At 28.8% G+C, this 27,325-nt stretch overlaps 1 protein-coding gene and 2 long non-coding RNA genes across 5 annotated transcripts; 1 reads left to right on the top strand and 2 right to left on the bottom strand.

The window, feature by feature from the left end:
- Nucleotides 1-637: 637 nt before the first annotated feature.
- On the top strand, nucleotides 638-2,900 carry LOC114182362 (uncharacterized). Of its 2 annotated transcripts, none has more exons than XR_014994252.1 (2): nucleotides 638-1,155; nucleotides 1,313-2,900. It is a non-coding gene; the product is annotated as an uncharacterized LOC114182362 (long non-coding RNA). The 2 variants fall into 2 exon arrangements; XR_003604074.2 differs by having other exon boundaries at nucleotides 1,245-2,900.
- A 2,269-nt stretch (nucleotides 2,901-5,169) lies between these two features.
- LOC114181498 (uncharacterized) lies at nucleotides 5,170-11,091 on the bottom strand. 2 transcript variants are annotated; one of them, XM_028067972.2, is made up of 7 exons: nucleotides 10,932-11,063; nucleotides 8,445-8,670; nucleotides 6,732-6,820; nucleotides 6,561-6,649; nucleotides 6,300-6,448; nucleotides 6,047-6,128; nucleotides 5,170-5,557 (listed from the first exon to the last, which is right to left on the bottom strand). In XM_028067972.2, exons 3-7 carry the CDS (start codon nucleotides 6,766-6,768, stop codon nucleotides 5,444-5,446), a joined length of 471 nt encoding a protein of 156 aa, XP_027923773.1. In that variant the 5' UTR covers nucleotides 6,769-6,820; nucleotides 8,445-8,670; nucleotides 10,932-11,063; the 3' UTR covers nucleotides 5,170-5,443. The 2 variants fall into 2 exon arrangements, with proteins under 2 accessions (XP_027923773.1, XP_027923772.1); XM_028067971.2 differs by lacking the exon at nucleotides 8,445-8,670 and having other exon boundaries at nucleotides 10,932-11,091.
- Nucleotides 11,092-22,185: 11,094 nt separating this feature from the next.
- LOC114182689 (uncharacterized) lies at nucleotides 22,186-24,084 on the bottom strand. Its single transcript, XR_003604166.2, has 3 exons — nucleotides 23,975-24,084; nucleotides 23,801-23,870; nucleotides 22,186-22,440 (listed from the first exon to the last, which is right to left on the bottom strand). It is a non-coding gene; the product is annotated as an uncharacterized LOC114182689 (long non-coding RNA).
- Between the last annotated feature and the right edge of the window lie 3,241 nt (nucleotides 24,085-27,325).

The following is a 27,325-nucleotide window of genomic DNA, read 5'->3' as shown; positions in this document are numbered from 1 at the left end:
TTTAACACAGTTATACTAAATAGATTTTATAACATACTTCAAATTTGTTAAATTTTAATCTTTTTAGATAGTATATTTTTACAAGATTAAATATTTTAATTAAACAAAATTTAAATATTAAATAATTATTAATAAATATTAATATTGACCATTCTTTTTAGTTCATCTTGATTTACGTAAGCCAAAATATAATAAGTTTTTTTAGATGATATTCATGATTTTTGTTTTTTCAATTCGATTGAGATTATCTTTAAAAGAAAACAAAGTGCGAAAAATTTAATTTTTTTTATGAAAAAAGTTATAGTTCTGTAATTAAAACAAACTTGAAATTCCAAGATCTTGAATATGAACCCTATCGATAAAAAGAAAAAAAAAATGTAGTTAAAAAGAAGAGATCATGTCAAAAGTGATGACCCAAATTCTTCCACAAGCATGGAGAGAAGTGATAAAAAAAATATTGTACACAGTGTTCTGCTTTTGATGCCTTCTTCTTCCTTTACCAAAAGAAAATAATATATATATATATATATATATATATATATATATATATATATATATATATATTGATGCATGTCTCTTTCAACAACTTGTTTTTTGTTTTAGGGATGTTCCTAAAGTCAGTTGTTGCCCCCTTCAGGAGCGGTGGCTGATGGGTTTGGGCCCGGTTGGTGGGCCAGCCAAGGAGTTCATTTGCCACTTGTCTCTTTGTGTGAGGGCCCACAGGCCCAGATGGTCTTCTTCCACCTCTCTCTTTTTCTGCTTTTTCTTTTGCCTTTTTCTCAGCATTCCTCAGACTTATGAGCACATATGTTACATGATATTGCACAATCATGATAATGTGGTTTTGTCACTTTTTGGAATGTGTCTCATACGCTATAGTCTTTTCACTTACCATCTTCTGTATTGGATGCTCACGGTGGGGTCTCAAAAAGTGACTCAAAACCAACCAAAATCAAAAACCATAGCATAATAATAATGGTAATAATGGTGTTGATAATGGCCACTTTGGTGGGGATCTTGATGGAATTGATAAGATAAGATACACGAATGTGTGCCACTGCCACTACTGCTCAATCATTGTAATGAACAAAGGGGGAAGCAGTGAAAAACTTTCCTTTGGGTGAAACACCTTTCAAGTTCTCTCTTCAAACAAAGGTCAGTGTCAAGATCTGTTTTTTATTGTCAAAAGTTGCTCATTTCAAGTCTTGCTTTTGGACTTGTTAATTTCCTCATGAAATTGGTAGGTTTTGGTGTTTAACCATCATGGTTGTGATGGTAAAGCAATAAAGGGTTTGTTCACTTTGATACACAGTTCTATGAATCAGGGATGAAGGAGTGATTATATATATCAGCTTGTGTTCTGGGATTATGTAAGGTAAGATGTTGTGGTTTTTCATTTGGCTGGTGTGGTTTTGTTGCTAGTTTTCTGTTTTAGTACAATCCATCAAGACAATGAATTGAAGAATGATATTCATACACTGGTTTGGTGCTAGTTTCTTGATCTAATCAAGAGATTGGCTTCATTTAGCGTATGCTATTACACAAACATAGACATGAGCATTCAATAACTCTTCACCAAATGCTTAAATGAAACTGTTTTCTTTCAACCATGTTACATGATATTGGTTCACTGGTTAGGTTTGTAATTTATGTTGTTTGAAAGCTTTAATCTGCTGAATAGGCAATGTCAGAAGTTTTCCAACACTCCAAAGTCTGATAGATTCTGTTGTGTTGTGTTATGTTGTGACTCTTCAGTCTCTGTACTGTTGTTGATATTAGGTTGTTTTGTTGAATATTGAATATGCACTCAAGGTTGTAATAGCTACGTCAAAATGACTTCATATTTGTTTCTTTCTCCTTTTATTTGGCTAATTAGTCTATCCAAGACTTTAATTTCTGAAGTCCATGCACCCTTTCAAATTCACATGCCTACTTCATCGAATTTGTGGAACAAGTAATCATTAACAGCTTTGCTTAAAGTCCAATTTCAAATTGTAAATAAAGTCAGCATTCAGCAAAGTTTTATTCTCTATGTTCACATTACTTTATTCTATGAACTTTTCAAAATCCCTCCAAACACGATCAACCTGGTACATAGTTTGTTTGACTGTCCATGATATTTTCTGGTGCATCTGAAAGAACACTGCAATGAATGAACTTTGACCACTGAGTCAAGTCAGAAACCATCAGCTTCCTATGAATCACTATTGGTCTGACTGCATAGCCTTTTTCTACTTTGAATTTGGTGACAACTATTTGTTGCTTTGGCTTTAAACTTCAAATTGAAATCAGTTCTGGAAAAATTGAACATGATCCAAACAGGATCCGGAAGAAAAGCATGAAAATTTTCATCTGGGGTGATTCTCATATATCACTGTATAATTGAAAAACAAAGGACAATGTACTTTTTGTAAAAGGAAAAATTGCAGGTATCATATAGAGGGACAATAGTCTTCATGGTGTTTTTTGTAGGCTCCTGCTCAGAATCACGCAAAAGAGCTGCACGGATTTTTTTTCATTGTTGATGTGAAAGAAATGTACCTCACAATGTACTGATCCTCATATAAAAGGGGTGAAACACTGATTCCAAGTGAAAATAAAGGGCAGTACCAGTTAATGGTTGGTGCATAATTGTTGCAGTGAAAGTGAAAATGTGACTAAAATATATCACATTGAATGAAGATGAACATATTGAGCAATTTATAAATAGTTTAGACTCATACTTCAAATGTGTTTGGTTATGCAGCTAAATGTAATTTACCTTCTCTTAGACATACAACTCTAATCACCAAATTGTGAAACTTTTTGCTGTTTCCAAAGATTTTACAGCAAACAGACAAAAACTTAATGTCTTGTGGTTTTAAGGAATGATATTTTGACAATTTTCATTTTATGTTCAACTACTTCACAACCTTACTATAATAATATGGATATGTGTAAGGAAAATAGTGTTTAAACTTTATTATTATATTAATGTAAGAGGGTTGTGTATTCGATTGAACATGGAAAAAAAAGTTTTCACAGCATCATTTTCATATGGTTTCTGTTAAGGTTTTGAAGGCATTATTTTCACTTAAGTGAGGAAAGTTGGATCATTTTGTTGATTTGGAATTACTGATGGTGATAATAATTCTACTTCTACATACTGAGTAAAACGTTTTAGTTAATCCAAAAGTCGATGCAAAAACAGGTTTTGTCATGGGATGATGCAACTGCAGTTGTACACTTATACTGTATTTTCAGTGCTGACAGGTTCAGAACATTTGTATGTAGCTTTGAACACACGTACTACAACAGTATGGAACTGTAGTACCTAATAGCTCATAGGAAATTTCTTCCTAAAATGTGTTTCTGTATCTGATTTAACCTGGATTGGTTCACCATGTGTCATTGATAAATGAAGTAAACCAGTGGAACATGAATAGAAACTTTTAGTGGAAAAAGAGAATCTAGTGACTAAAAGTTCTCAAAATTTGATTGCATAAGTAGAACCTTTTAGGGCAAGCTTCAGTTAAATCTGAAGGGAGCAAAATATGTGAATAACAGAAGTTACAAAGAATAATATGTGCATAACTGATTTGAGCTAAATCATTGTTTCTGCATTTCCATAATCATAAATAATACTGAGCAGAAAAATATAATGCTGCATTGGAATTCACAAACATTGGTGGTAGGTAAGCTTATTACCATGGTTTTGTAATCATGTTACCGACCACAAAGACCTGAAAACAGTGGTTTTGGCAGCAAAAGTCACTTTCAATTAGTGCTAAATCCCAAGGTTGATGTGCAGAAAAAGACTTCTCAGGGAATGGATAACTGGCCAAATCTGACCCAAACAGCATCTCATCAAGTTTCAATGTCATCCTCCTCAATTTTTGTACACTTTCCCATTTTGTGAATGGACATATTTTGATACACTTCTGAAAGAGTGATTGTAGAAAGAAAAATTCATATGTAAATTATGTTTATTTTATTGAAAAATTTATTTTATTACATTTTAGGAAGTATTTTTGGAGTTACTTCAACATAAGTGGTAATGTTTCTTTTTATGTTACTGAGTAAGTTACAGTGGTTCCCTTTTGACGTATATGGATAAAAAGAACTAATTTCTTTTTTGATGTTGTTTTATCTCTGATTACGTGGAATGTTGAAGCAAGCTAGTTTGATTACCCTAATTAGAGGTGAATTACAATATAACACATTATAAATAGTAAATAAGTAATAGATTTAAAATATATTAAATATTTTAATCTAATATTTAAAGATAACTTTTATATAATTGACTTAGATGGTGGATGGGGATAGTTTCTTGTCTCCACTTATTAAACCTATTTATTTGAAAACAAAAATGACTAAATTTTATTTTATGTGAATCTGTAAAAAAGACTGAGTTAAGGAGTAAAATATGCTTTTCATCCTTATAAAATTACAAATGTTTGCTTTTCGTCTCTCTAAAATTTTTAGGATTTCAAATCCATTAATTACTTGTATGATAAAATATAGCGTTTGATCTTATAAAATTATTCTTCACCCTTCAAAAATTTGTAGTACTTTGTAGGTCTTCAAAATTGTAAACGTATTATTTTTTATCCTTCATAAAAATTTAGTACTTTTTTGATTTTCAAAATTATAAATGTATCATCGTTGTTAATAGAGATGAAGCCCAATAATGATTTTCAGCATTTAATTTATTATCTGCAAAAAAAAAAATTGACTATACGAAAATTTATGTAAAATAAATAATTAATTATGTTGAAAAGATGATAAACTATATTAAATGGATAATTAATTACATTAAGTTTATAAATATATAATCAATCATGCAAAGTAAATAATTATATTAAAGCAAATAATTAATCAAATATTAAAGGTCATTAACAGATTTTGGCTCTATCAATAAAATAACACATTTAAAAATATGAAAAATCTAAAATATTAAAAATTTAAAAGGACTAAAAGCAAACATGTTTAAATTTATAATAATGGATTTCAACATTATCGATATCAACAACACATTTATAATTTTAGAGAACCTACAAGTTTTAGAAAAGAAAAACAAACAATTGTAATTTTCTAAGGAACATTTTACCCTAAATTAATTGTATAGATATTAAATTAATGTGTGTGATACAAGCTTATACACGTGTTGCAAATTTGAGAAGTATGAGCTGCCATAACCTTTTACCCTCTGGTTCTATTGTTAAACTCAAATATCCAATTCCATCCATGGAATCAACAAGATTCTATGCCATTGCAACCATTTCTTTCACTAAGATGGAAAGCAATGGCTTTAATAAAAGGTTCCTGAATAACATAATTCATTCCAGTTCAAAAGAAGAGTTAAGATTTACATGTTAACGAGGATAGACCTATATAGATTACAAGTACCAGATGAAATGCTTATGTATTATGGAAACATTGGCAACACCACAAGGTTACAAGGTTATGGTTTTTTCCTAAGAGCTAATGCCAAAAGATAGCAGAGGACCGAATCAACAGATGATAATGCAACAATAAGCAACGCAACCAGGATAAGAGTCAGAACCGCTGTCCTCAGCTGCAAAGGATTAATATAAGCATGTAATCATTCAATACATTTCACAAATTATAAAATGAAGGGTTAAATACGATTTTGGTCCCTCAAGTTTCAGCAAAATTTGAAATTAGTCCCGCTTCAAAACTTTTGATCAATTTAGTCCTTCATCTTTAAAAATGCGTGAATTTAGTCTTTTTAACCAAATTTTGTTAAGTTTATCTAACGTTTCAAGCACATTTCATGATAGTATTTGAATTGTTTACACCGTTTGACACATTTTCGCTTTAATATTAACTCAAATATTATAATAAAATGCATTTAAAATGAAAAATAAACTTAACAAAATTTAGTAAAAATGACTAAATTCACACATTTATAAAGATGAAAGACTAAATTGGTATAAAGTTTCGAAGAGGGACTAATTCCAAAATTCAATGAAACTTAAGAGACCAAAAACATATTTAATCCTAAATGAAATAGAAACCGCAAATAATGAACTAATTGGCGTACCGTACTGCTAAAACTTGGCCACTCCACGTATTTCAGCTGGCTAGGTTGCTCAGCCAAAAATACAAACAAATATTTTAGCCCCCTGGAAACAAAGAGATAGTTACTAGAAATACGGTTGTATTTTTTCAATAACATTCAAAGGTGAATTCTACTGGTCTTTAATGAAAGTAAAAATAGTTTCAGTTCATGCAGGTAAAAACAGTATTTCATTAGGTTAATGCAGTTTAATGACAGGTTAAACTTTAACAAATACCATATGACATCCTTGATCAATGATAGCAAAAAGGGCTCTTCAGGCAAGCCGTCATCATAGGTTATATGATGATCATTCCTTGCAGCATGGATAAAAAATTTGTTGCAACTATGGTTTGCATGTTTTTCTCTCTTTTGTATGCTAAAAGTCTGCAAACAGAAAAGCATGTAATCTAAAACCACAGTTACCACTAGAAACACATGCACAAACACATAAATTGAAGGAGATTTAAACTAGATGAGAGAGATAAGTAATAACAACCGTTTGGGGTGTTAGAGAAACATCTCTGTGACAAGCAACTCTCGCTGCCAACTTTGATGGCAAAAAAGGAGCACCTCGGTGAAGGAAAGCTGCAATATATCAAGAAATATAAAGCTAAACAGGGAGTGAATAAAGTACGACTTAGAAGATACCGATGTAGGCAGAAAAAACCTGAATAGTTCAGTGGCAACGTGGAAAGAATCACCATTTTGAGACTCAATATTTCCTAAACAATCGTGACCAATCCGAAGAGGAGAAACCTGAGGAAACCAACGTGGTTATTAAAGGTTTATACATAGCACTTAATCTCAGTGTCAATATATTTTTGTCTTCATGTTTCTTGCTTTATAAGCAAGAATCTTAACAGTTGACAGAAAAGTAGCCACTGCATATAAAAAAATAAAACGAATAAACAGTAGACATGCATCAAGCAGATGTGAAAAGAAATCAAAACAAATAAGGCTCTGATCTTTTGAATATATTGATATCTATTGAAATTGATTCATCAATCAAAGCGTCTTACACTTAAATTTCTCAAGACTCCATTATACAGAAACCTAGAATTAAAACTGTTAATTCTTGCATAGGATGCAAAAAAGATATGAGCGTATGGCTTCGGAAAAGTTGTCAAGCATGAAGAGAGATCACACATATGTCAAATGTATCACTAATCTTTTTTTTACTGATGTTTTTCTACAAATCATTTTTCCATGAAAACACAGCCAAAAATCATCACGAGTCAATGTACAGACTGAGCAAATAATACCAAACACAAGTTATCATTCATCCTTTGATTGTTATTTCAACTAATAACAAATTTGAAAAGATTGGAGAGATGAGGACAACTGAAAGTACACTGAAAAAGACAAACCATTAAATTCTAGATGAACAGAAAATAGGAAAAAATAACCACATGGAAAGAGTTCCTCAAAACCATCATACTTCTTTCTTCGCTAAAAGACTTAGGAAATATCTTTGACTAGTCATCTGCTTTCTTCACCAAATAGATTAGAAATTCAAATAAGTTTGTGGTTGAAAGCATTACATCAGGAGACTGTACAAGTATACATAAAAACTCTATGCAATAAGAAACCAAGATCTGTTAATGTACAATAATCATTTCAAACATCATCATCCAAGCCCAGACAATTACACTGAATGATACAACAAGGCAAATCAACCAAAGAATTCTATATCATTTAACAGTTTCAAAGAGTAATGGAGAAGATCATCCAGAATTTCATCCTATCACTATTTCACTAATCCACTAAAATGGAATCTTTCAGGATATTGTCAAAAAGCGTTAGTTGCAATCTAATTTTTGTATTTTGTGTTATCAAGTTTCAAGTCAGCCTCGGTAAATTACTTGGACTCACTTTTTCATTAGTAAAACAGCATAAGATTTCACCAAATAATAATAAATAAAATATTAAAGAGAGTGTCAAAGAATGTATTATTACATTTCTCTAGCTCCCAATTTTGTAGATTGGACTACACATACACTTTCTTTTGTAAAGGAATGAAATGATGAAGCTATACATATATCCTATTGCTACTTATTGCCATAGATGACAATGAGCATCAGACACGAGACAACGTTTTCAGTTAATGTTCAGCAAAACACAACTATATTTAATATAAAATAGTTACTATCTTGCTTGAATATTGAAAATCCTACCTTAGTTTCTGTTTTTTCTTGCACTCTATCATGTGGCCTAAGTAACTTAGACTCAGTCTAGTTGTAACATCTAATTAGCTGCTACTACCTTTGAGAAAAAAGGTGGTGTCATATTGTCAAATACTTGGGGTGACAATGTGTGTCGGCTCAGTCCGTTTAGGCCCGTCTTGCATTTGACCCACAAAATGCGGGTTAAGTTAGCTCACCTTACTTTAGAAATGTGGGCTCAACTTCTGGTCCGCCCCGCATAGATTCTGGCTTGCAGGCCTGTGGGCTAGTCTGCGTTAGCCTAATATATGTGTTTGATGTTAAGACATACTGAACTTATGTTTAGGAGGATGTGATGTGAATTGGAGTAGGATATATGCCTTCTAAATGACACATCAATGCGAGCTATCTAGTGGTACTCCACACTTACTTGCATTCCTGCAACTTTATAATAATAAAAAGGTGTCAAATTCTAGCACACATTGGATTCACTTATGGAACCTACGCATCAACAATTCATCATTTGTTCATTATGGAAACTTCAAATATTTTATATAAATTCAACAAGTTAATAGGTAACGAATTTATCAAAGTGGTAGTAATGTATACATCCCGGTACAGACACTGTATCATCCAAGTTACACCCTTTGCAAAGAAAAATGCATATCCCAAACCATGTCCTACAGAGCAACTGGATTGGATTCACTTCTCACTAAATTACCACACATCACTGGTCACTCCAATTCACAAAACAAAATAATAGATAGCCCTCTTATTTCCTATTTAATTATGCACAAATAAAACCAATACAAAGGCCAAGGACAGAACAATATGCCTGAACCAAGAGCTCCGTTGTTGTCACTGGTGAGGATGGAACAAACACAAGATCTGTGTGTCACCAGTAAGGATGAAAAAAACCCAAGCTGCTGGGGGACTTAGCTTTGGACTCCAACTGATTGAGAGAAAAGAACTGAACACGCTCGCAACAAGCAGGACATTGGTTTAGGAATTTCAGTTTTTCTAGAACAAGATAAATAAAGAGACGCAGGCTGCACGCTGACCCGCCCCAAAACCATACGGGCTGCAGGTAATGCAGGTTGGGCCAATGCGGACTAGCAGACTTAAATACTAAGCCAGTCCCGCCCATTTTGCCATGATGATTAAAATTGATTAAACCCAGGAGAAAAACGACCTAGGCGGCTTATTGTTCAATGCACCAGCAATTCGATCCAACCTATATGTATCTAAGCAGAAAAAAATATTCTAGAAAGGTGGTCTTCACCTTGTTTTCTGCTTTTGTTACTTACATACGGTTTCTTTTCAACCATACTTCCTAATATTAGAATGATGATTATAACAAAGTCCCCCTTTCTCTATCTTATCTTATCTCTTTTCTTGTCATTTTATGAACCCTGAACTGCTTCCTATAAGGAAACTCAAATCAATAAAATAGAGAGAAAGAAATGGTGCAAAGACAGCAGGGGAAGAGTCAAAGATAAAAGGCATTCTTAGCTACTTCAGTAAATTATGGACAGTCACATGATACATTTATTAGATCTGATAGTGAATTATTTTGGTGAATAGAGCTTGTATATATAACTTTTTTTAGGAAACCGAACACGCTTTGTTGGAGTAGCATAGACATTGTGCTCTACATATCTCTTCACCGCCTTCTTTTCTTACAATATTCTTCCTGTCATTCTTGAAATTTTGATTGGAACAACCACAATGCAAAAGTTTAATATCCAATGCGTACAACGATATCCCAGGAGAAGTTGAGAATGAGGCCGACAATGAGGAAAGTAGCTTAGACCACAGCAGTTGTTGCCAATGATGAGATGGTCACGGCTCACGACAGAAACCAGAAAGAAAAATATAGGCATTTATTAGAGAAGAGAAGGTTACCAACCTACTATCTTAGCTTCACTTTCTAAACACCAAATTCTACCACCTGTCAGCATTAGTAAATTTCTATTTTGTTGATAAAACAATTAGTTAATTTCTACCCCAATGCAGTTAAGACCCAATGTATCCATAATAACAATTCGACATACTATTCTGTGATCATACGGAGGATGGATACTTGTTCAGATGGCCATCCTTTAGCTGTTATACTCCTATACATATACGTACATGCCATTATTATTTTCACTATTTAGACAGGATAGTTAACAATGGCCTCAGAATTCCTCAAGCACCTTTTTTTTTGCATTATTTATTCTTGAAAATACTAAACAATAAAAGGGAAAAGAGGAATTCAACAGCATGAGTAATTAATTAACAAAGCCACCTAATGATAGCAACAGCAACAAATGCGGATTCAGCAAAGAAAAAATGCACATGTTATTTGGAATCTAGTTTATGAACGAAGTAACATAATTTTTAAAGAATAATCAAGCAAATGCTGATAAAAATCTGAGTCAAGAAGCAATAGACCACCCCATACGACTTTCACAAACAGAACCTATACAATACTCAGGGCTTCATGTGTCACTAAAAACGCGGAGAAATGCAGTGACCATAAAGAGTCAAGCATACTTGAGAATTATGAACCACCATTGATACTTGTAATGACTATAACTCAACAGTTCAGACCTTTTATCAAACAAGTTATGAGCAGAAACTATTAGCAGAAGATTGAGTCAAGGGTTATCCACGAGATAAAAAAAAAAATTCAATACGGAAAGAATGGTGGCGGAAAATACCTGACGGTGGCCGGGGAACGTATTCAGAGAACGACGACGGAGAAACCTGTTCTACCACTCGTGTTCTGCGTTTCACCGGGTACAGTTGGGGAACAAAGAAAATGACTTGGAATTTAAAATTTTGATGTGCTTATTTTTAACAATTCTACTGAAAAAGTTATTTCCAAGAAGGGTATGGGTTATATTTAAATTATAGGTTATTTTGTTCCCTAGTTTTGTTACTTAATTTTATTCTTAATTTTAATTATTCATGATTTAATTTTTTACATAATTTTTATCTCCTAATTTTAAATTATCGGTAATTTAATCAAATTACAACCGATAGTAACTCCCCACACCAGGGTTACTCTTTTTAATTTTTACGTTTCCATATTTTCACTCTTTTGTTTAAAGTAGAAATAACTATTAATGAAAAACTAAAAAATAAACAAAGTTATGTGTAATTGACAGTTAAAGATTGAAATTGTGTATAAAAATTCAAAAACCAAAATGACAGAATTTATAAATATATAGAGATCAAAATTCTAATTAAGTATAAATGGTAATAAACTTTGATAGTCGTATAGTTATTGATTACGAAAGTAACGATTAAAATTTTCATCATTTATATTTGATTAAACAAAGTTTATTAGTAACAATCAGTGACAATTCATCTGCTATGCTATGCATATGCATGTTCATTTTTTTCATAGTAATAAAATTATTATTATTATAATTATAAAAGTAAATTTAAATAATTTTGTTGTAGGTAGTTTTTTTTTTTTTGTAAATAACCTTTTTGTTATAAATAGTTATTTTAGTTTAAAAGAATAGTTAAATTTAAAAAGAATGGTTAAAATAAAAAAATGGTTAAATCTAAAAAAAAAAGTGATTGAAATTAATAAAATAATTTTTTTTAATTTTAAAAAGCAAAATGTAGGGTAAAATTTAAAAAACATGTATAAGTAACTGTCATTATTTTTCAAAATTTACAATGGATTTACTAAGGAATCGTGGTTGATTCTCAATTATTGACTTTTAATAATAGTTTTGAGTCAACCATCATTAAAAAAATTATATTCTACTACACTAGTTTAGTTCTTTGCATTCTTGTAACAATGTTTAATGTTTATGGAGTTTATTCTTTCGACTAATCTATCTTCTCAAGTTGTAACGTATATCTCTCATAACTCAGTTTATGTTTAATATTCATATTTTTTTAAGTTGGATTAAACATTATTAAGTATTGAAAAGAAAATACAAGAAATCATATGAAAAATAAATTGATAAATATATTTTCTTTATAATTTGGGTTAGATAAAATGTGGTAAACTTGTGGATTATTGATTAGTGATGAAACTTCCCATTTTACCCAACATATTGTATTGGGTATCTTAGATCCCATCTTCTGGCACTGCATAGGGAAACCAAAAAGTGTCATTTGAATGACATTAATTGTTTGATTTCTTAACATTCACATCAATTATGATAATTAATTGCTACACATCTTAAGATCTTAATTTATATTTCTTTGAGATCGATATGTGTGCTATAACAATAATAAATAATAATATTAATTAAAAAAAAATGCACCATCAATCTACCTGTGTTAGCTGTCCCTTAATATTTTTCCAAGCTAAGACCATAGTTTATCAACATCTTTATCTTTTGCATCAATTTGTGTGCAAGTAAAAATCCAGTGAGTTGCTCTCATCTTTCAACCACCAATATTATTTTATATCTCTTGCTGAAAATGAAAGAGTCATGTTTATCTATTAATCCGATAAGACGAAAACAGAATATCAAGAAATCTCACTAACTTAATAATTTTAATTTTATGTTAGAAGTATATTTTAAACCTAATTTAACTCCATAAAATTAGTTTGTAAGATGAGATTTGCACTTCACTTACATATTATAAAATTATTTTATTTTTAGTTAATATGGAACTTTCAACAAATCTCTTAAATATAATATTACAAAGTTAAATATTAGTAGACATGATGTTAGGTAAATTTTACGTAGAAAATTTATATTATAATTTTCATTTTTTAACTCTCTGACATTGTTTAATGTGAAGAATTGATTATTCTTTTAAAAATAGTAGTTGTACATTAATCAATGATTCATACTAAGTTACGTCAGAAAGTAAAAGATGAAGTCGAAAAATGAAGTCATAATATCATTATCCTTTTATATAATAATAATTTTACTGTGATTTTCATATGTTGTAAATATATATATATATATATATATATATATATATGAAATTGTAGATAAAATTACTGATTATGAAGACCAGGAAACAGTTGTAGGTTTGGCATTAAAGGTTGATGAAGAAAAAGACTTGTGAAGGAATATAAATCAAACTTCCTTGTCATCTACCCACTACACGTGACCTTTCTCACTCTAAAGTAATTTTGAAATTTTGATGGAGAGCAAATCTTACGAATTATAGAAACTAGTTAAAAAATACATGCATAAATAACAAGTTTTTTTAATAGATTGAGTTTAAATAAGATTTAAATCACTATGATTGAGTTTTGGAATAGATTGAGATAATTCAAGCTTTTCATTTTTTTTGCCTCATAACCAATATGAAATATTGGGAGTGTCTCATCCTTTATAAAAAGTTGTTGTTCTAAATATAGATATAGCATATAAGCCGAACCAACTATATGGTCATATTTTGATTGATAAAAGATCTATTAATAAAAGAAATATAAAATCCTAATAAAATGAGAGAAAGTTGGAAAACAGCTCCGAAAATCACAATTACAAAACTATGCAAAATTCAGTAAAAAAAAATGTGAAACATAAAACTCAACGATATCAATGAACTCAAAATTTCTCTTTTGGTTTGGTTCTGATTTGCTTTGTCAAAAATTTCGATACACTAAAAATAAGGTGAATTTACAGTATAAAAATAAGAGTTAAATATGTTTTTTTTTCCTTTAATTTTCAGTGAATTTTGAAATTAGTTCATTTTAAAATTTTAGACCAATTTAGTCATTTATCTTTCGAAATACGTGAATTTAATTCTTTTAATCAAATTTTGTTAACTTTATTTGATATTTCAAGCGCGTTTCATAACGGTATTTGACTTAACATTAAAGCACAAATGTGTCAAATAATATAAATAACTCAAATACAATCCTGAAATGCATACAAAACATCAAATAAACTTAATAAAATTTGATTAAAAGGACTAAATCCACATATTTCGAAAGATGGAGAACCAAACTGGTCCAAAGTTTCGAAATTGACTAATTCCAAAATTTACTAAAAGTTAAGAGACCAAAAACATATTTAACCCTAAAAATAAGTGTAAATCTCACTTTATTAGTTAATTTTGTAAGTTTGAGTTAGGTTTAGTTCACTTCTTAAAATAGTAATAGATCATCTAAAAAAATATTTGTTAGACGTATTGTATCACCCGCTATCAGATTAATATCAGACAATTTATAAATATCCAATTTCATGCTCAGAATGTATATTGGTGTAAAAAGTGTGTTGAAAATCTTACATTAACTAAAAATAAAATAAATTTACAAATAGATGGAAACATTACCTTACAAAATAATAATTTTGTAAGACTGGATAAGATTTAAAGTTATTTTTTTGAGATTATTAAGTCGAAAGGGTAAAGACATGTTTAAACAAATGAAGCAGTTTGAGATGAAGGAGTCCACACATAAATTCTATAACACAGGCAGTTTGGAATTTATGCATGGTGATGGTTGAATCGAAGTGTTATTGAAAATTTTGAATGGTGTGGAATATTATGCATGATATGATTAGCGACAGAATGTGAGTGAGGATGGTGAAGCTGGTGATGCATCACCTCTGAGACAACATGGGAGAGGGTGTTGTCCGGTGATCAGGGTGCATTCATGTTCAAACTTCAATAGTATTTTGTAACACTTTCTGCATTTGGCACCTAGCATGTTACCTTTGTCCAACATATCTAATGCCACTGTGGATTGAGGTTAATAATGAGACATGTGGGTTATGTTTCAAGACACACAGTGTGGCTCCTTTTCATCCCTCATTCAACGTCTTTCTTAACATTAATAATAAGGGATTCAGAATCACATTTTCCTAATTAATTTCAGTTTACAAAGCTCTGTTTGTTTTATTTTAATCGTCTCAAACAAAACATTTTTAACTATTTTAAAAAGTTTATATAGAAAGAGGATTTGATACAATTTAATCTATACTAAATATATATAGTTGCGTATACTGACCAATAATTTTGGGAGAGTCAAAATAATATATTCAAAATTCAAAATTTATATATTTAATTATTATCACTAATACGATAAAGAAAAATGAATATATAATTTAGCATAATTGTACCTATAAAAGAAATCACACATATACAAATTGTCCTTCGTTCTTTCAGATTTTTGAACTCATTGAATCAAAACTAAAATTTTTAACTATTTTTTTTCCGATGTAAATAGAAACATGTTCCAAAAAATTAATATAAAACATGTTCTCTAATTGAAAAATATAATCATTTGTATCATGATTCGGGATACTTTAAGATAAGATATTAAATTTGAATTGTTTTCATCATTACTGATAACTTTCTTTTTATCCGTATAGCTCCGCCAATATATATATATATAACTTAGGGGTTTTAGTACTAAATTTTAACGTAATATTAAAATTTGTCTATCCGAAACTTTGATATATTTTGGTTCTTAAACTTTAGAAGTAAATTTGTATATACAGTTTTTTTAAACGCATTTTCATGTGACATTGAAGCGGGAATGTGTCAAACCGCGTAAACAATTCAAATACTAACATGAAATTTGTTAGGTGACATTGAAGCAAGAATGTGTCAAATAATGTAAACAACTCAATATTAGTATGAAACGAGTTTGACACGTAAAAAAAAAATTAATTAGGTTAAAAAAATTATATTCATTCATTTTTAAAGTTTAGGACAAAAAATGTATTAAAATTTTGAATAGAAACAATTTCAATTTTGCATATATGGAATTGATATGGAAATAAATACTTACAATAAAGAACATTCTTTAATAAATCGTCTTCTACTTTCTTCTATTAATTTAACTGTTTGATTTTTTAACAGATTGTCTGTTGTGAATGATATAGTGTGTATTATAAAATAAGTAATAATTAGGTTAATTACCTATATTAGTCTGATATAAAATATTAAAATGTACAAGAGAAAACATGTTTTAATGGTCTAAAAAGGTTTTATTGTAAGTTATCATTTACCATAATTTCCCAACTTTCATTTTAAACATCATGACTCCTGAGATATGTCAATGGTGCTCACTAATGCTATCAGAGTGTTTCAAAAACCCTAGAAACAATCATGAAAAAGGATTTTGAAATGAAGTTAATATTTAAGATAATCATATATAGGAATTTTTCATATGTGGAACACATGGTCTTGAGGGGTATGAAAGTGATTGCAAATGACAAGAACTTCATTTTTATTTCTGGTCCTACAGTGTTATGATGGAAACCTCTAAGTCATTAAAATAGATAAAGACATGTCACCGTATATTGTTATATTATAATATCTGTTACTATTATTTTCTTTATTTCTTTATTTTATTTTATTTTTCCTCTTTCAAATGTTAACTAAAAGGGTGTTAATATAATTATTATCATAATGAAAATAAATTATGAAAACATGAAGAGTAGAATTATAATAAAATACATATACAAAAAATAGTTATAAAATGAGATATGTATTTTTTTCATCAATTATTATAATTATATGGTAAACAAAAGTATATAAGGAATGTAAAGATATAAAAAATAAAACAAATAAAAAAATATTTACACGAAAAATAGTTGCCAAAATTAACCTCTATTATTGTTATAATATATATATATATATATATATATATATATATATAATATTATTTCAGTAAAAAAAAGTTCCCTCAAATTGTACTCACATTTGTCTTTGAATTTTATGAATTTATTGTCATAAATTTATTTTTTTAGTATGTTTAAAATAAGTCAACGATAACAATATTTTGATTACATTTTTTTAATTTTCTAAAAGAGCATTTTAATGAAAAATCATGATATTCTAAATTCTATAATAAATAATATCTCAAATGCATATATATATTTGACCTATTTGAACAATACTGTAGAAGATTTCCACAAACATAAACACAAAGAATTGCATGCATCCAATTTTCGGTGCTTTCTTTTAACAGTGAAATTAATTATTAGATATAAATACTTACCAATAAACAAAGACAGAAAACCTAATTTCTAAACATCAACTTTCTCTCAGTTTCCTTCTTTTCGTTCGGAAGTCATTATCTTACAATAAAAGAAATTATATTTTCAGTATCAAAGATAATTTATAATCATTTCAAAAACATGTCAAATATATTTAACTATAACATCAATACATATTGTCAAAAATAGTAATAATAAATTAATTCTAGAGCATCTATTTTCTTCTCAACCAGATTTATTCCATATCTAAAATAAGATTAATAGAATCTGAGTTAAACATATATGTTTATCATAATTCGTACAATTTTTATCAAAGTTATTTGTACATTTTCTCATCATAATTTTGGATTATTGTTTTCTGAGTTTTTAGTGTTAATTTTGATATTTTAAAATACATCAAATTTTGTTTAATATATGAACATCAGTTTATTTTAAAAGTATATATAAATAACACAACAAATTCAACAAACGACTTTCACTCGTATCAATACATATATACAAAATGTCCACAACTTTATAATATTGATGAAAACAATTCCAACACTTAGTTTTTTTATAAAAAAAGTTGGTAAATTTTTCATAATTTTGTTGTAAAATCACACTATATGTATATAGATATAGAATTAACTGAAACCTAAGATCAGTTTACACAAAAAAAAAAAAAAAATGAGAGAGTCAACACTTAAGTACATGGGTTTCCATCAAATAATTGGAGTTAGATTCATTAGACCACATGCATGATTGGAAACTGTGATTTGATTCGCAACATGAATCAATCCAAATAATTAAGAAGAAAAGGTTTAAATATTCATATCACTTTACTTTTTGTGAGAACAAAATCGAAATTATATCGGTATCTTGTTTTTATCTAACTACAAGTATCTAGGGTTTCCACAAATTCTCATCAATCCTAAATTTCTAATATCTAACTAATTTCTCTACAAAGCAATCTTCATCTTGATAGTATTGAATCCAATACATAATTTTACGAAAAATTCATAAATAAATCGAGAACAAATTCATATTAAGATATCATTATATCACTTTTAACTTAAAATCTTTAAATAATTTAAATAAAATTACGTTAAGTATTATTGTTGGAAGTTGCAAGCCTCACCTTATAAGTCTATTTTATGGGGTTGTCGGTCCCACGGTGGGTACCAATGTTCCGATACCGATCCAAGTTCGTCCAGCAGTCATCGTTAGGAATAATCATCGCGTTCTCGAGGTATTGTCGACTTTGAAACATTTGAGCTCCGTCACGGTTTTGTCTTTAAAAGACACATCGAATGATGAAGAAATGTAAGAGTATTTAAACTTCGCTTGACCTCGACTCTAAACGACGTGGAACTTATTGGGTATACCGAAACAATATATATATATATATATATATATATATATATATATATATATATATATATATATATATATATATATATATATATATATATATATATATATAAAGGGTTTGGATGAATGAAAGAGAAAAATTAAATAATGCAATGGATTGATGTGGACAGCCATAACCAGGGTAGGTGATCACATGGGAGTTTTTTGTAAGGATTCTAACATCACATGACTGTGCTGAACTCAACCACCAAGACAACAAATCCCGTTGTATGTGCCCATATTATTCTGTGTTTCTTCACCATTTTCACTTTCTTGTGGGGTTTTCTCCATCGACTGTGCTTGCATATATTGCAATCACCCAATCAAATAAACACTTCCAGACCCAGATGTGTTCTTTCTCACCACCTTTCACTCATCAACTCAAAACATTGAGTACATGGTGCCTAGTGTTAAGGTTGTTCATAGGATTGGGACAACTTTGTCTGTACCTCTGTCTAATATACCAGATTCTCACTTTGTAAATTAAGATAATTTTTTTTTTGTATGAACTTCTTGAAAAAAAAAAAAACTAAATCAGATTTTTTAAAACAAATGTATGATTTAAGTGTACAACTTTTCTTGTGTAATATTTTTTAATTTATGAAGAAAAGTCATTTTATATTTTTTGTATGTTTTTTTTTTATCAATTTATCAAAAGAAGATCTTATATTAATTAGGATACCATAAAGATGGGATAGATAGAATCAAGTTGTTTTGTTAATATGATATATTAATTATTAAATTACAAAATTACATATAAGACATGACTAGCAAAACTCATATTTCTTTCTGATTTTGTTTTGAATTTTTTTTTTGAAAATACTTATAAGTTTTGTTATGAAAAAAAGTTTGTAAGAAATTATTGTTAATTTTTTTGTAAAATATTTTATAAAATATTTTATATAAAATACTTTTTACAATAAATTTGGTAAGAAATACTTACGAACTTTATAATTTTATAGGAAATAATTATCTACGAAAAATTATCTGTTAGTTAAGATTCTTAGAAAAAATAGTAGAAAAAAGTCATTTCTTGCAAATTTTTTTAACAAATTTTGCAAGAAAAATCTTATATAATATGAGAATTTTTAGTAGTGAAAATAAGAATATACATATACATTTTAAAGAATAAATAATATTGTATAGAATATTATTTTAATTATAAACAAAAAAAATTGTATCATGCATATAAAATTGTTTCAAATTATAATTTTTAAAGATATATAGCATAAACTATATTCAAATTATTCAAAACATATAAAATTCATCCTTAAAATATTTGGTTCTGATTTCTTAAATTGGTGAAAAAATTCTTAGAAACTGGTGGGTATAAACACCACTCCTTGAGTACTTTGTTTCTAAAAAGGTCTTGTTCTTCTTTGTCTCCTTAAATGATGAACTTGTGACCAGGTTGCACCATCAAAATCTTATTTCGTATGAGAAAAAAAAAACAATTTGTCCATGTTTTTTGGATTTAGCTTTTGTTCTAGTTGTTGCTCCTCTGTGTGTTTTTTAGCCACTAATTTGGATATGGTACCATTGTTGTTTTGGATATTATGGTAAAAACAGTTATTAAATTAGTTAACTTGTTATTATGGCTTCACAGATAAAGAAACAAAGGGAGGGTTTGGCAAAAAGAAAAATAATCCATTAATTGGTGATGAAAAATAAGTTAATAAATGATGACATTATTAAAGTGACACAATGAAAAATATAAAGTTAGCATAATTTGAATAATTGGTGAAATGAGAATATTGTGAGTTCAACTTGTTCATTAATATTTGAAAGATATAAAATTAGTTTAATAATTTGAAAAAGAAAATGTGAAAAATTGTAAGTTTAATCTCCGTTATCAAATAAGTGTTTGTAAATATTTATTTTCATTTTAATCCTCGTAAATAGGGATGTCAACTGGGCGGATAGGGTACGGGTAGTAGTTCCCCCGTACCCTACCCACCGAATAAATATTTGTCCCGTACCCGTATTCATATCTGTCGGGTATCCGTTTATTTTTTTCATATCCACGGGTACCCGCGGGTATTTACAAAAATATTTTAAAAAATAATTATTTAACTATAATTAGTGCTTGGATCAACAAGTCCCCTTTCTCTGATTGATTCTTGAAAAACAAACAAATAAAAAATCACTACCAATTTATATTGTAGTTTATTTTTGAATAAAATATTAAAGAAATTACTAACTTTATCAATGTCCACCTCTTGCAACATTGTATAAAGTTGCATGTTGTCCGATTTTAATCTAAAAGAGCCTTAAAATATAAGGAGTTCAATAAAAATTGCTAACAATCACTTAATTAAAATATCTAAGTAAAAGTGTTAATTTCATTATCTTCCATGTTAGTCCATAACCAGTCTTAAAGACACATCAATGTCTCCACAGTATATAAAAATAATTTACTCATTTGTGGAGTAAAAATCTGATCACCATTATTGAATGAAGACTCGTAATATTTTTACTAATATATATATATATATATATATATATATATATATATATATATATATATTAGTAAAAACATATATGTATATATATATATATGTATATATATATATGTATATATATATATATGTATATATATATACATATACATATGTATATATGTATATATATACATATATATATATATGTATATATATGTATATATATACATATATACATATGTATATGTATATATATATATACATATATATATATGTATGTATATATATACATATACATACATATATACATATGTATATGTATATGTATATATATACATATATATATATATATATATATAATTTTTCTGAATTAAAGTTTTTATTAATATAATGAAGACTTATAATGTTTTGACTCATTTGTGGGGTAATATTTTTTCTAAATTAAAGTTTAGCGGATACGGGTATTCAAGGGTACGGATACTATGATACTTGTACCTGCCCCATTAACATGCGGGTATCAAAAATACTTATATCTGTGGGTAGCGGGTATCCATTTTTAATATTCATTTCCTACCCGTTACGAGTTTTATCCACGGATACCCGCAGATATGGATTTTTTTGACATCCCTACTCATAAATATGTCGATTTTGTATTAGTCTCTATAAATATTAATTATTTTATTTTACTTTGTGTAAATGTGTCATTTTTTGTTTTGATGTTCATTCAAATTCAAGTGTCGGATGAAAGTCAATAAAAGTAATTATTTATTTATTTACCTTAAAATAAAAACAATAAGTCAAACAGTTTGATGGTAAAGAGTCAACAAGCGGTATATATAAAAACAGTTTAATCTTAAAGAATATATTATTTATTTACCTTAAAATAAATCTTAGAAGAAAAATAGTAAGTCAAACATTTAAGGAATAAAATAAAAAGTATTTCATAGAGACTGAATTTAGGATGTGTTCATTTTATATAAAGACATTATCTTACCTGTTTTTATATGATTTAATTTTAAAATATACCACCTTTGTTCTCGTTTATAAAATAAAAAACACATTTTTAAATATAAACGAATTTTAACTACTTTAAATTATTTAATGACATTTTTAATTATTTTGTTTTAACTGATATTTAACTTTTTGGTTGCATGTATTTTCTTTTTTCTGTAACGTCCCATTTAATTTAATACGTAAAATTAAAGGACACGTCACACATAGATAAATCGACAATGCAGTCCTGGGGTTCATAACGTCACCCCTACAAAACCAGGCACACCGCGATGCCAACAAAAGCAGGATAAGCAGTTTGACTAAGAGTTTACAAATCCGGTAACAACAAATACAGGGGCCATAGCCCTAAAGAAACATGAAAGAAAGACGTTCGAATTCTAGCCCGGATGGCTAAGCTGCTGGATCACCACTCCCTTGCTGACCACGAGGACCTCGCCCATCTGCTCCCATCAACCAAGTTGATGATCATCGCAAGAAGAACAGCCACATACATCACAAACATGCAACAAAACGGGTAAGCTAGAGCCAATCAACATATTCAACATGCAATCAAATGTATTTTTACTATCTCATCCACATAGCAACCAAACAGGTTATGACTCTTCATTCAATACACTACGACTCGACTCGACTCATCCGGATACGTATAACTTGGTCGGATTCAGCGGATGCTTGCACTTGTGTGGGTACCCCTGCTCGAACCTGAGCTGCTCGATCCTGAGCCATGTATTACCAGTGTTGCAATGAAACAAATCTCTCCCACCACAAGGTTAGCCCTTAGTGAGTTTCAGGCCTCCTGCTACTCCCACCACAAGAGTCAGTCCGCTCTAAGTGAGACTAACTGACTCCTCGGAGCGTCAGGATACAACCTTACCTTGAATCCTTACCTAGTTATACAGATGAGGCACCACCATGAACACCCACTAGCAGGGGCCATGGAATTACGTCCCGACCACTGAAGCGCGACCCCGGAGGTCTCACCTAGAGACCCCCAAGGAATTACACGCTGACACGGACCAACATTCATAATTCATCGATAAGAGAATATTAAATCATGTTTTTCAATCCCATATCCACCCTTGGAATTAACATCCTCATATGCATCACCTCTCAAGTCCATACCTCTGATCATCACCACCCCAATGAGTCTGGGGTCTCATCTCATATTAATCATGTATCCCTTTAGTTCCAACGCATTCATTCATTTCACACGTTAAGTCTCATACCAACCCATTCATTCACAATTCATGAATCATGCCAGAAATATATCTCATACTCCATTATATACACGTCCATCATCACACAATCATACCCAATCAAAACAGATCACTCGGGAAACATCAAACGTCCAAATTATAGCACAGTCTCGCCCAGCATCTCGCTCAGGCTGAGGGGTCTCGCTCAGGCGAGACGTGCTCGCTCAGGCGAGCCTCCCCCTCGCCTAGGCGAGAGCGCCAAAAACAAGGGCATGGGCAACACGGGATCTCGCTTAAGCGAGATCCCTCTCGCTTGGGCGAGTTGCCTGCTCGCTCAAAAGTTGAGCGAGCCGCCCGGGCGACGTTTCGCGCAAAAAACTTAGGCGAGCTCCCTGTTTCATCTCGCCTAGGCGAGATTGACTCGCTTGGGCGAGATTTACAGGTCTCGTCACTGTTCTTCACTGTAACAGTCATGCATATCCAATCAACCAGGCATAACAAGCATTTAATCACACCAAAACGAAGGATTCATTTATGAAATCATTAACTCACTCAAGAACAGCCAAGACAACACCTAAAATACTGGAACCCTAACTTCCCGTACCTGGAAAAGGGTTCGCACAGACCTCGACATTGGGCCCCGAAGCACAGCAGTTCGGGAGACGGATCAGGAACTGGTGGAACAGTGGCACAAAAGGAAGAACAGAGTCATCAACCAACATTAAACAGTGGAATACGAAGAAGGGAGGCGAAGACGGCATGTTTTAGGGTCACTTACGTCGTGCAGGAAGTAGGACTTGAGCTTTGAGCTAGCTCGAGGAGGACCTCAGGGCAACCCTAGCAGAGCTCTAGCGGTACGAAGGGGCGGAGCGACGACTGGTTCAGAAAGGAAAAACACAGACCTCCCATTAGGGCAACGTAGCAGGGTTTATATACACTGGGCCAACCCTTAGGCCCACTTAGGGGCAGCCCACTAACTTTAGGACAGGAATAAAATGGGGCCTTACATTTTCTATTTGATGAGAAAAGCATTTTAGTTTAAAATAATAACAAAAACTTTAGACTTAATGTATTTAGTGTTTTCCGCGCGAGGTTAATTCTTTTTATTATGCAATAAGTTTCAAGACATGCGTTTCGTTGACTGTGAGAATGTATTTTTTTATTATATTCTAAAGTAATATAATTTCAATAAAATATATAATTTTATAAAACAATTATTTTTAAGTAAAAAAATTACATACTTGCTTTTTATATAAATTAAAGTTGTGTATTTACTTGTTTCGTTAAATAAATACATTACTTTTATTTATTTTTAAATTAAAAATTATTCAAAACAACATTAAGAAAAGTTTATTCTTTTATATAACGGTATAGATAAACAAGATGGTAAGTGTACTAATAAATTTTATTATCAATATAAAAAGATAAATTCATTTTTTTATGTAATATTATCTAATTATTTTTTATTTATTCAAAATATATTAAAGTAAGGGTCTCTTAATCCGTGTTTAAGAATATTGTTTAAGTGCAATAATCATTAAATTTTATAAGATTCATGGTTAATGATAATATTAAATGAATTATGATCTTAATAATTATTAATATAATTTTATTTTATTTAGAGAATAAAATTATTATAAATATTATACAAATGTAATTGATAATTTATTTATTATGTAAAAAAATTAAAATTAAATGATAAAATAACTATATCTTAATATTATTAAAAAATAAAATATAATTAAAAAAATTAAATTAACAGAAAATTGATAAAAAAATTAATATTATATTATTTGTATTACAAACAATGATTTATTTTCTGTTAATTATATTTTTACCTTTAATTATATTGTAATTTTTAGTAACATAATATTGTAATATTAATAAAAAAAATTAAGTATATATGTATAATACTTGTAAATATTTTTGTCTTTCTAAATAAAGTAAAACTGCACTAATAACCATTAAGATCATAATTTATTTAATATTATAGTTAATTATAGAATTTACATAATTTAATATTTATTAATTGTACTTTAAATAGTATTTAAGTGTACTGGTTAGCATTATTTTTAAAGTAATTAGTGTATAACAATATAGAACTTTCAACTTCTTCTCATCTAATCGTGTATTTATTTTATTTTAAATTACTAGAAGAAAATATTATTAAATTAAAAAAATATATTTATCATTTGATTACTTTTATTTAATTTTTAAAACACGTTATATAAGTTTACAGTTACTTTTATTTAAATTTAAAAACATATTATCATTTGTAGAGTTATAAGATTAATTGAGTTATAAGATTAATTCAATGATAAAGATGGAAAATAGTAAAATAAATCATGGATTCAATTTCTTTCGATAGAAATTATAAAATTGACTTATGAGTAAAAATGGAGGGAAGAGTGAGAGATGTTAAAATAAATCTTCTTAAAATGGAAAGGTTAAGATTATAAAATTGAAGAGTGACAGAGATGAAAGAAATAATGAGAGTTATAAGATTAATTTGGTAGTAAACATTTATTTTTCTTAAAATAATCTTATAAAAAAATAATAAGTCAACTATCTCATTACATAATTTAATAACTCACATTTGCTGGTAAAAAAAAAAAAAAAACCTTTATATTTTATTTGTTTTAATTTCCTTAAAAGTTGTAATAAAGTATGAAAAATAAACTTGTGAGTTAAAATGCTATTAGGGTAGTTGAAAATTGTATTTGAATAAACATTTTAGAAAATAAGTTATATAACACATATAAAGAAAATCTATAAATATGCAAAAAAGAAAAAATATGTACAGAGTAACATCTTTAATTAATGTGGTGGAGAGAGATAATAAAATATTATTATTATGAATTCTACCCTTTTACAAATTTTACTTCTTAGGGGTAAAAAATGGACTGAAGAAATTTGAGTTTCAATTTTCTTAAACATTCTTAATATTATTACTAAAGAAAACGAGTATCTTTATGGGTTTACTTTTACTAGCATTTAGATTTTTAATTATTTTAAATATTGATTAAATAAGTTTATAATTAAAAATAAAAAATTATAATAAAACAAATATAATATTATTTTAACATCAAAATAGACTTACCTTTTTTAATGTAAAATATTAGGAAAAAACTATCATTTTTTAAATATCAAATTAAAGTATAAAATAATAATTGAAAAATGGTTAAATAATTATAGAAAACAATAAAAATAACTAAATGTGTTGATTTAATGAAATTAAGGTTTACATTTTCAAAGAAACTAATTATTTGAATCAAATTACAAAGAAAAAATATAAATGTGTAATCAAAATTATAATCATAATAGAAAATATCTTAAAAGAAATAAATATCAAAGAAGTTAGAAGTCAAATTAGTAAGAGATAATATGTTTTTTTTTAATGAAACAAAATTCTTTAAATGAGGTGAGAGTAAAACATTTCAAGTTGTGATCAAATATTCTATTGTGATCAAAACAAAATAATAAATTTAAATATTAAAAAGAAGTCAAACTAATATAAAAACTATTTGATTAATCAAAATTGAAACCTTTTTTTTCTTAAAACAGAAAATGATTTTAGAAGTTTTGATAAGCAAAAAATGGTCCATTTAAAATTTGCTTACCTTTATCAATTTAAAAAAATAGAATAATTGAAAAAAGTTAATTATATAAAAAAAATATAAACTAACAATAAATATTTTTTTTATATTACTTAATCAATAATAAGTTTTAAAACAATTTTAAATAAACACAAAATGATATGTATATAGACAGTGACGGAGATTAGATAAAAAATTTAGGAGCGTCAAATTAAATTTGTTATATATAATTTTTTTAGTTAATTTTTTTTTTATTTTTTCTCTTCATTTCTCTGACTTAAAACAAACACACATAATAGTAAAATTTAAAAAAAAATGACTATCATTCGTTATTATATCATGCTATTATATCATGATATAAATCATGAATACCATTTTGATAAGCCCTTCGTACCTAATCAATTTGATTTGGTGGGCATTGTCAAATTTGAGGATGTTTTTCCCAGATCGTGTTCTAATGAATTGTTAAATTTATTATATGTAACCCTATGAAATTTAGAGATTTATTTTTCATTATCTTGAATTTTTGGTTT

Source organism: Vigna unguiculata, chromosome 4 (genome assembly GCF_037176805.1).
Source record: "Vigna unguiculata cultivar grain cowpea cultivar isolate G323 ecotype 2 chromosome 4, ASM3717680v1, whole genome shotgun sequence".
Lineage (NCBI taxonomy): Eukaryota > Viridiplantae > Streptophyta > Magnoliopsida > Fabales > Fabaceae > Vigna > Vigna unguiculata.
The sequence above is the reverse complement of the archived record's forward strand: the minus strand, read 5'-3'. Positions and strand labels throughout refer to the sequence as shown.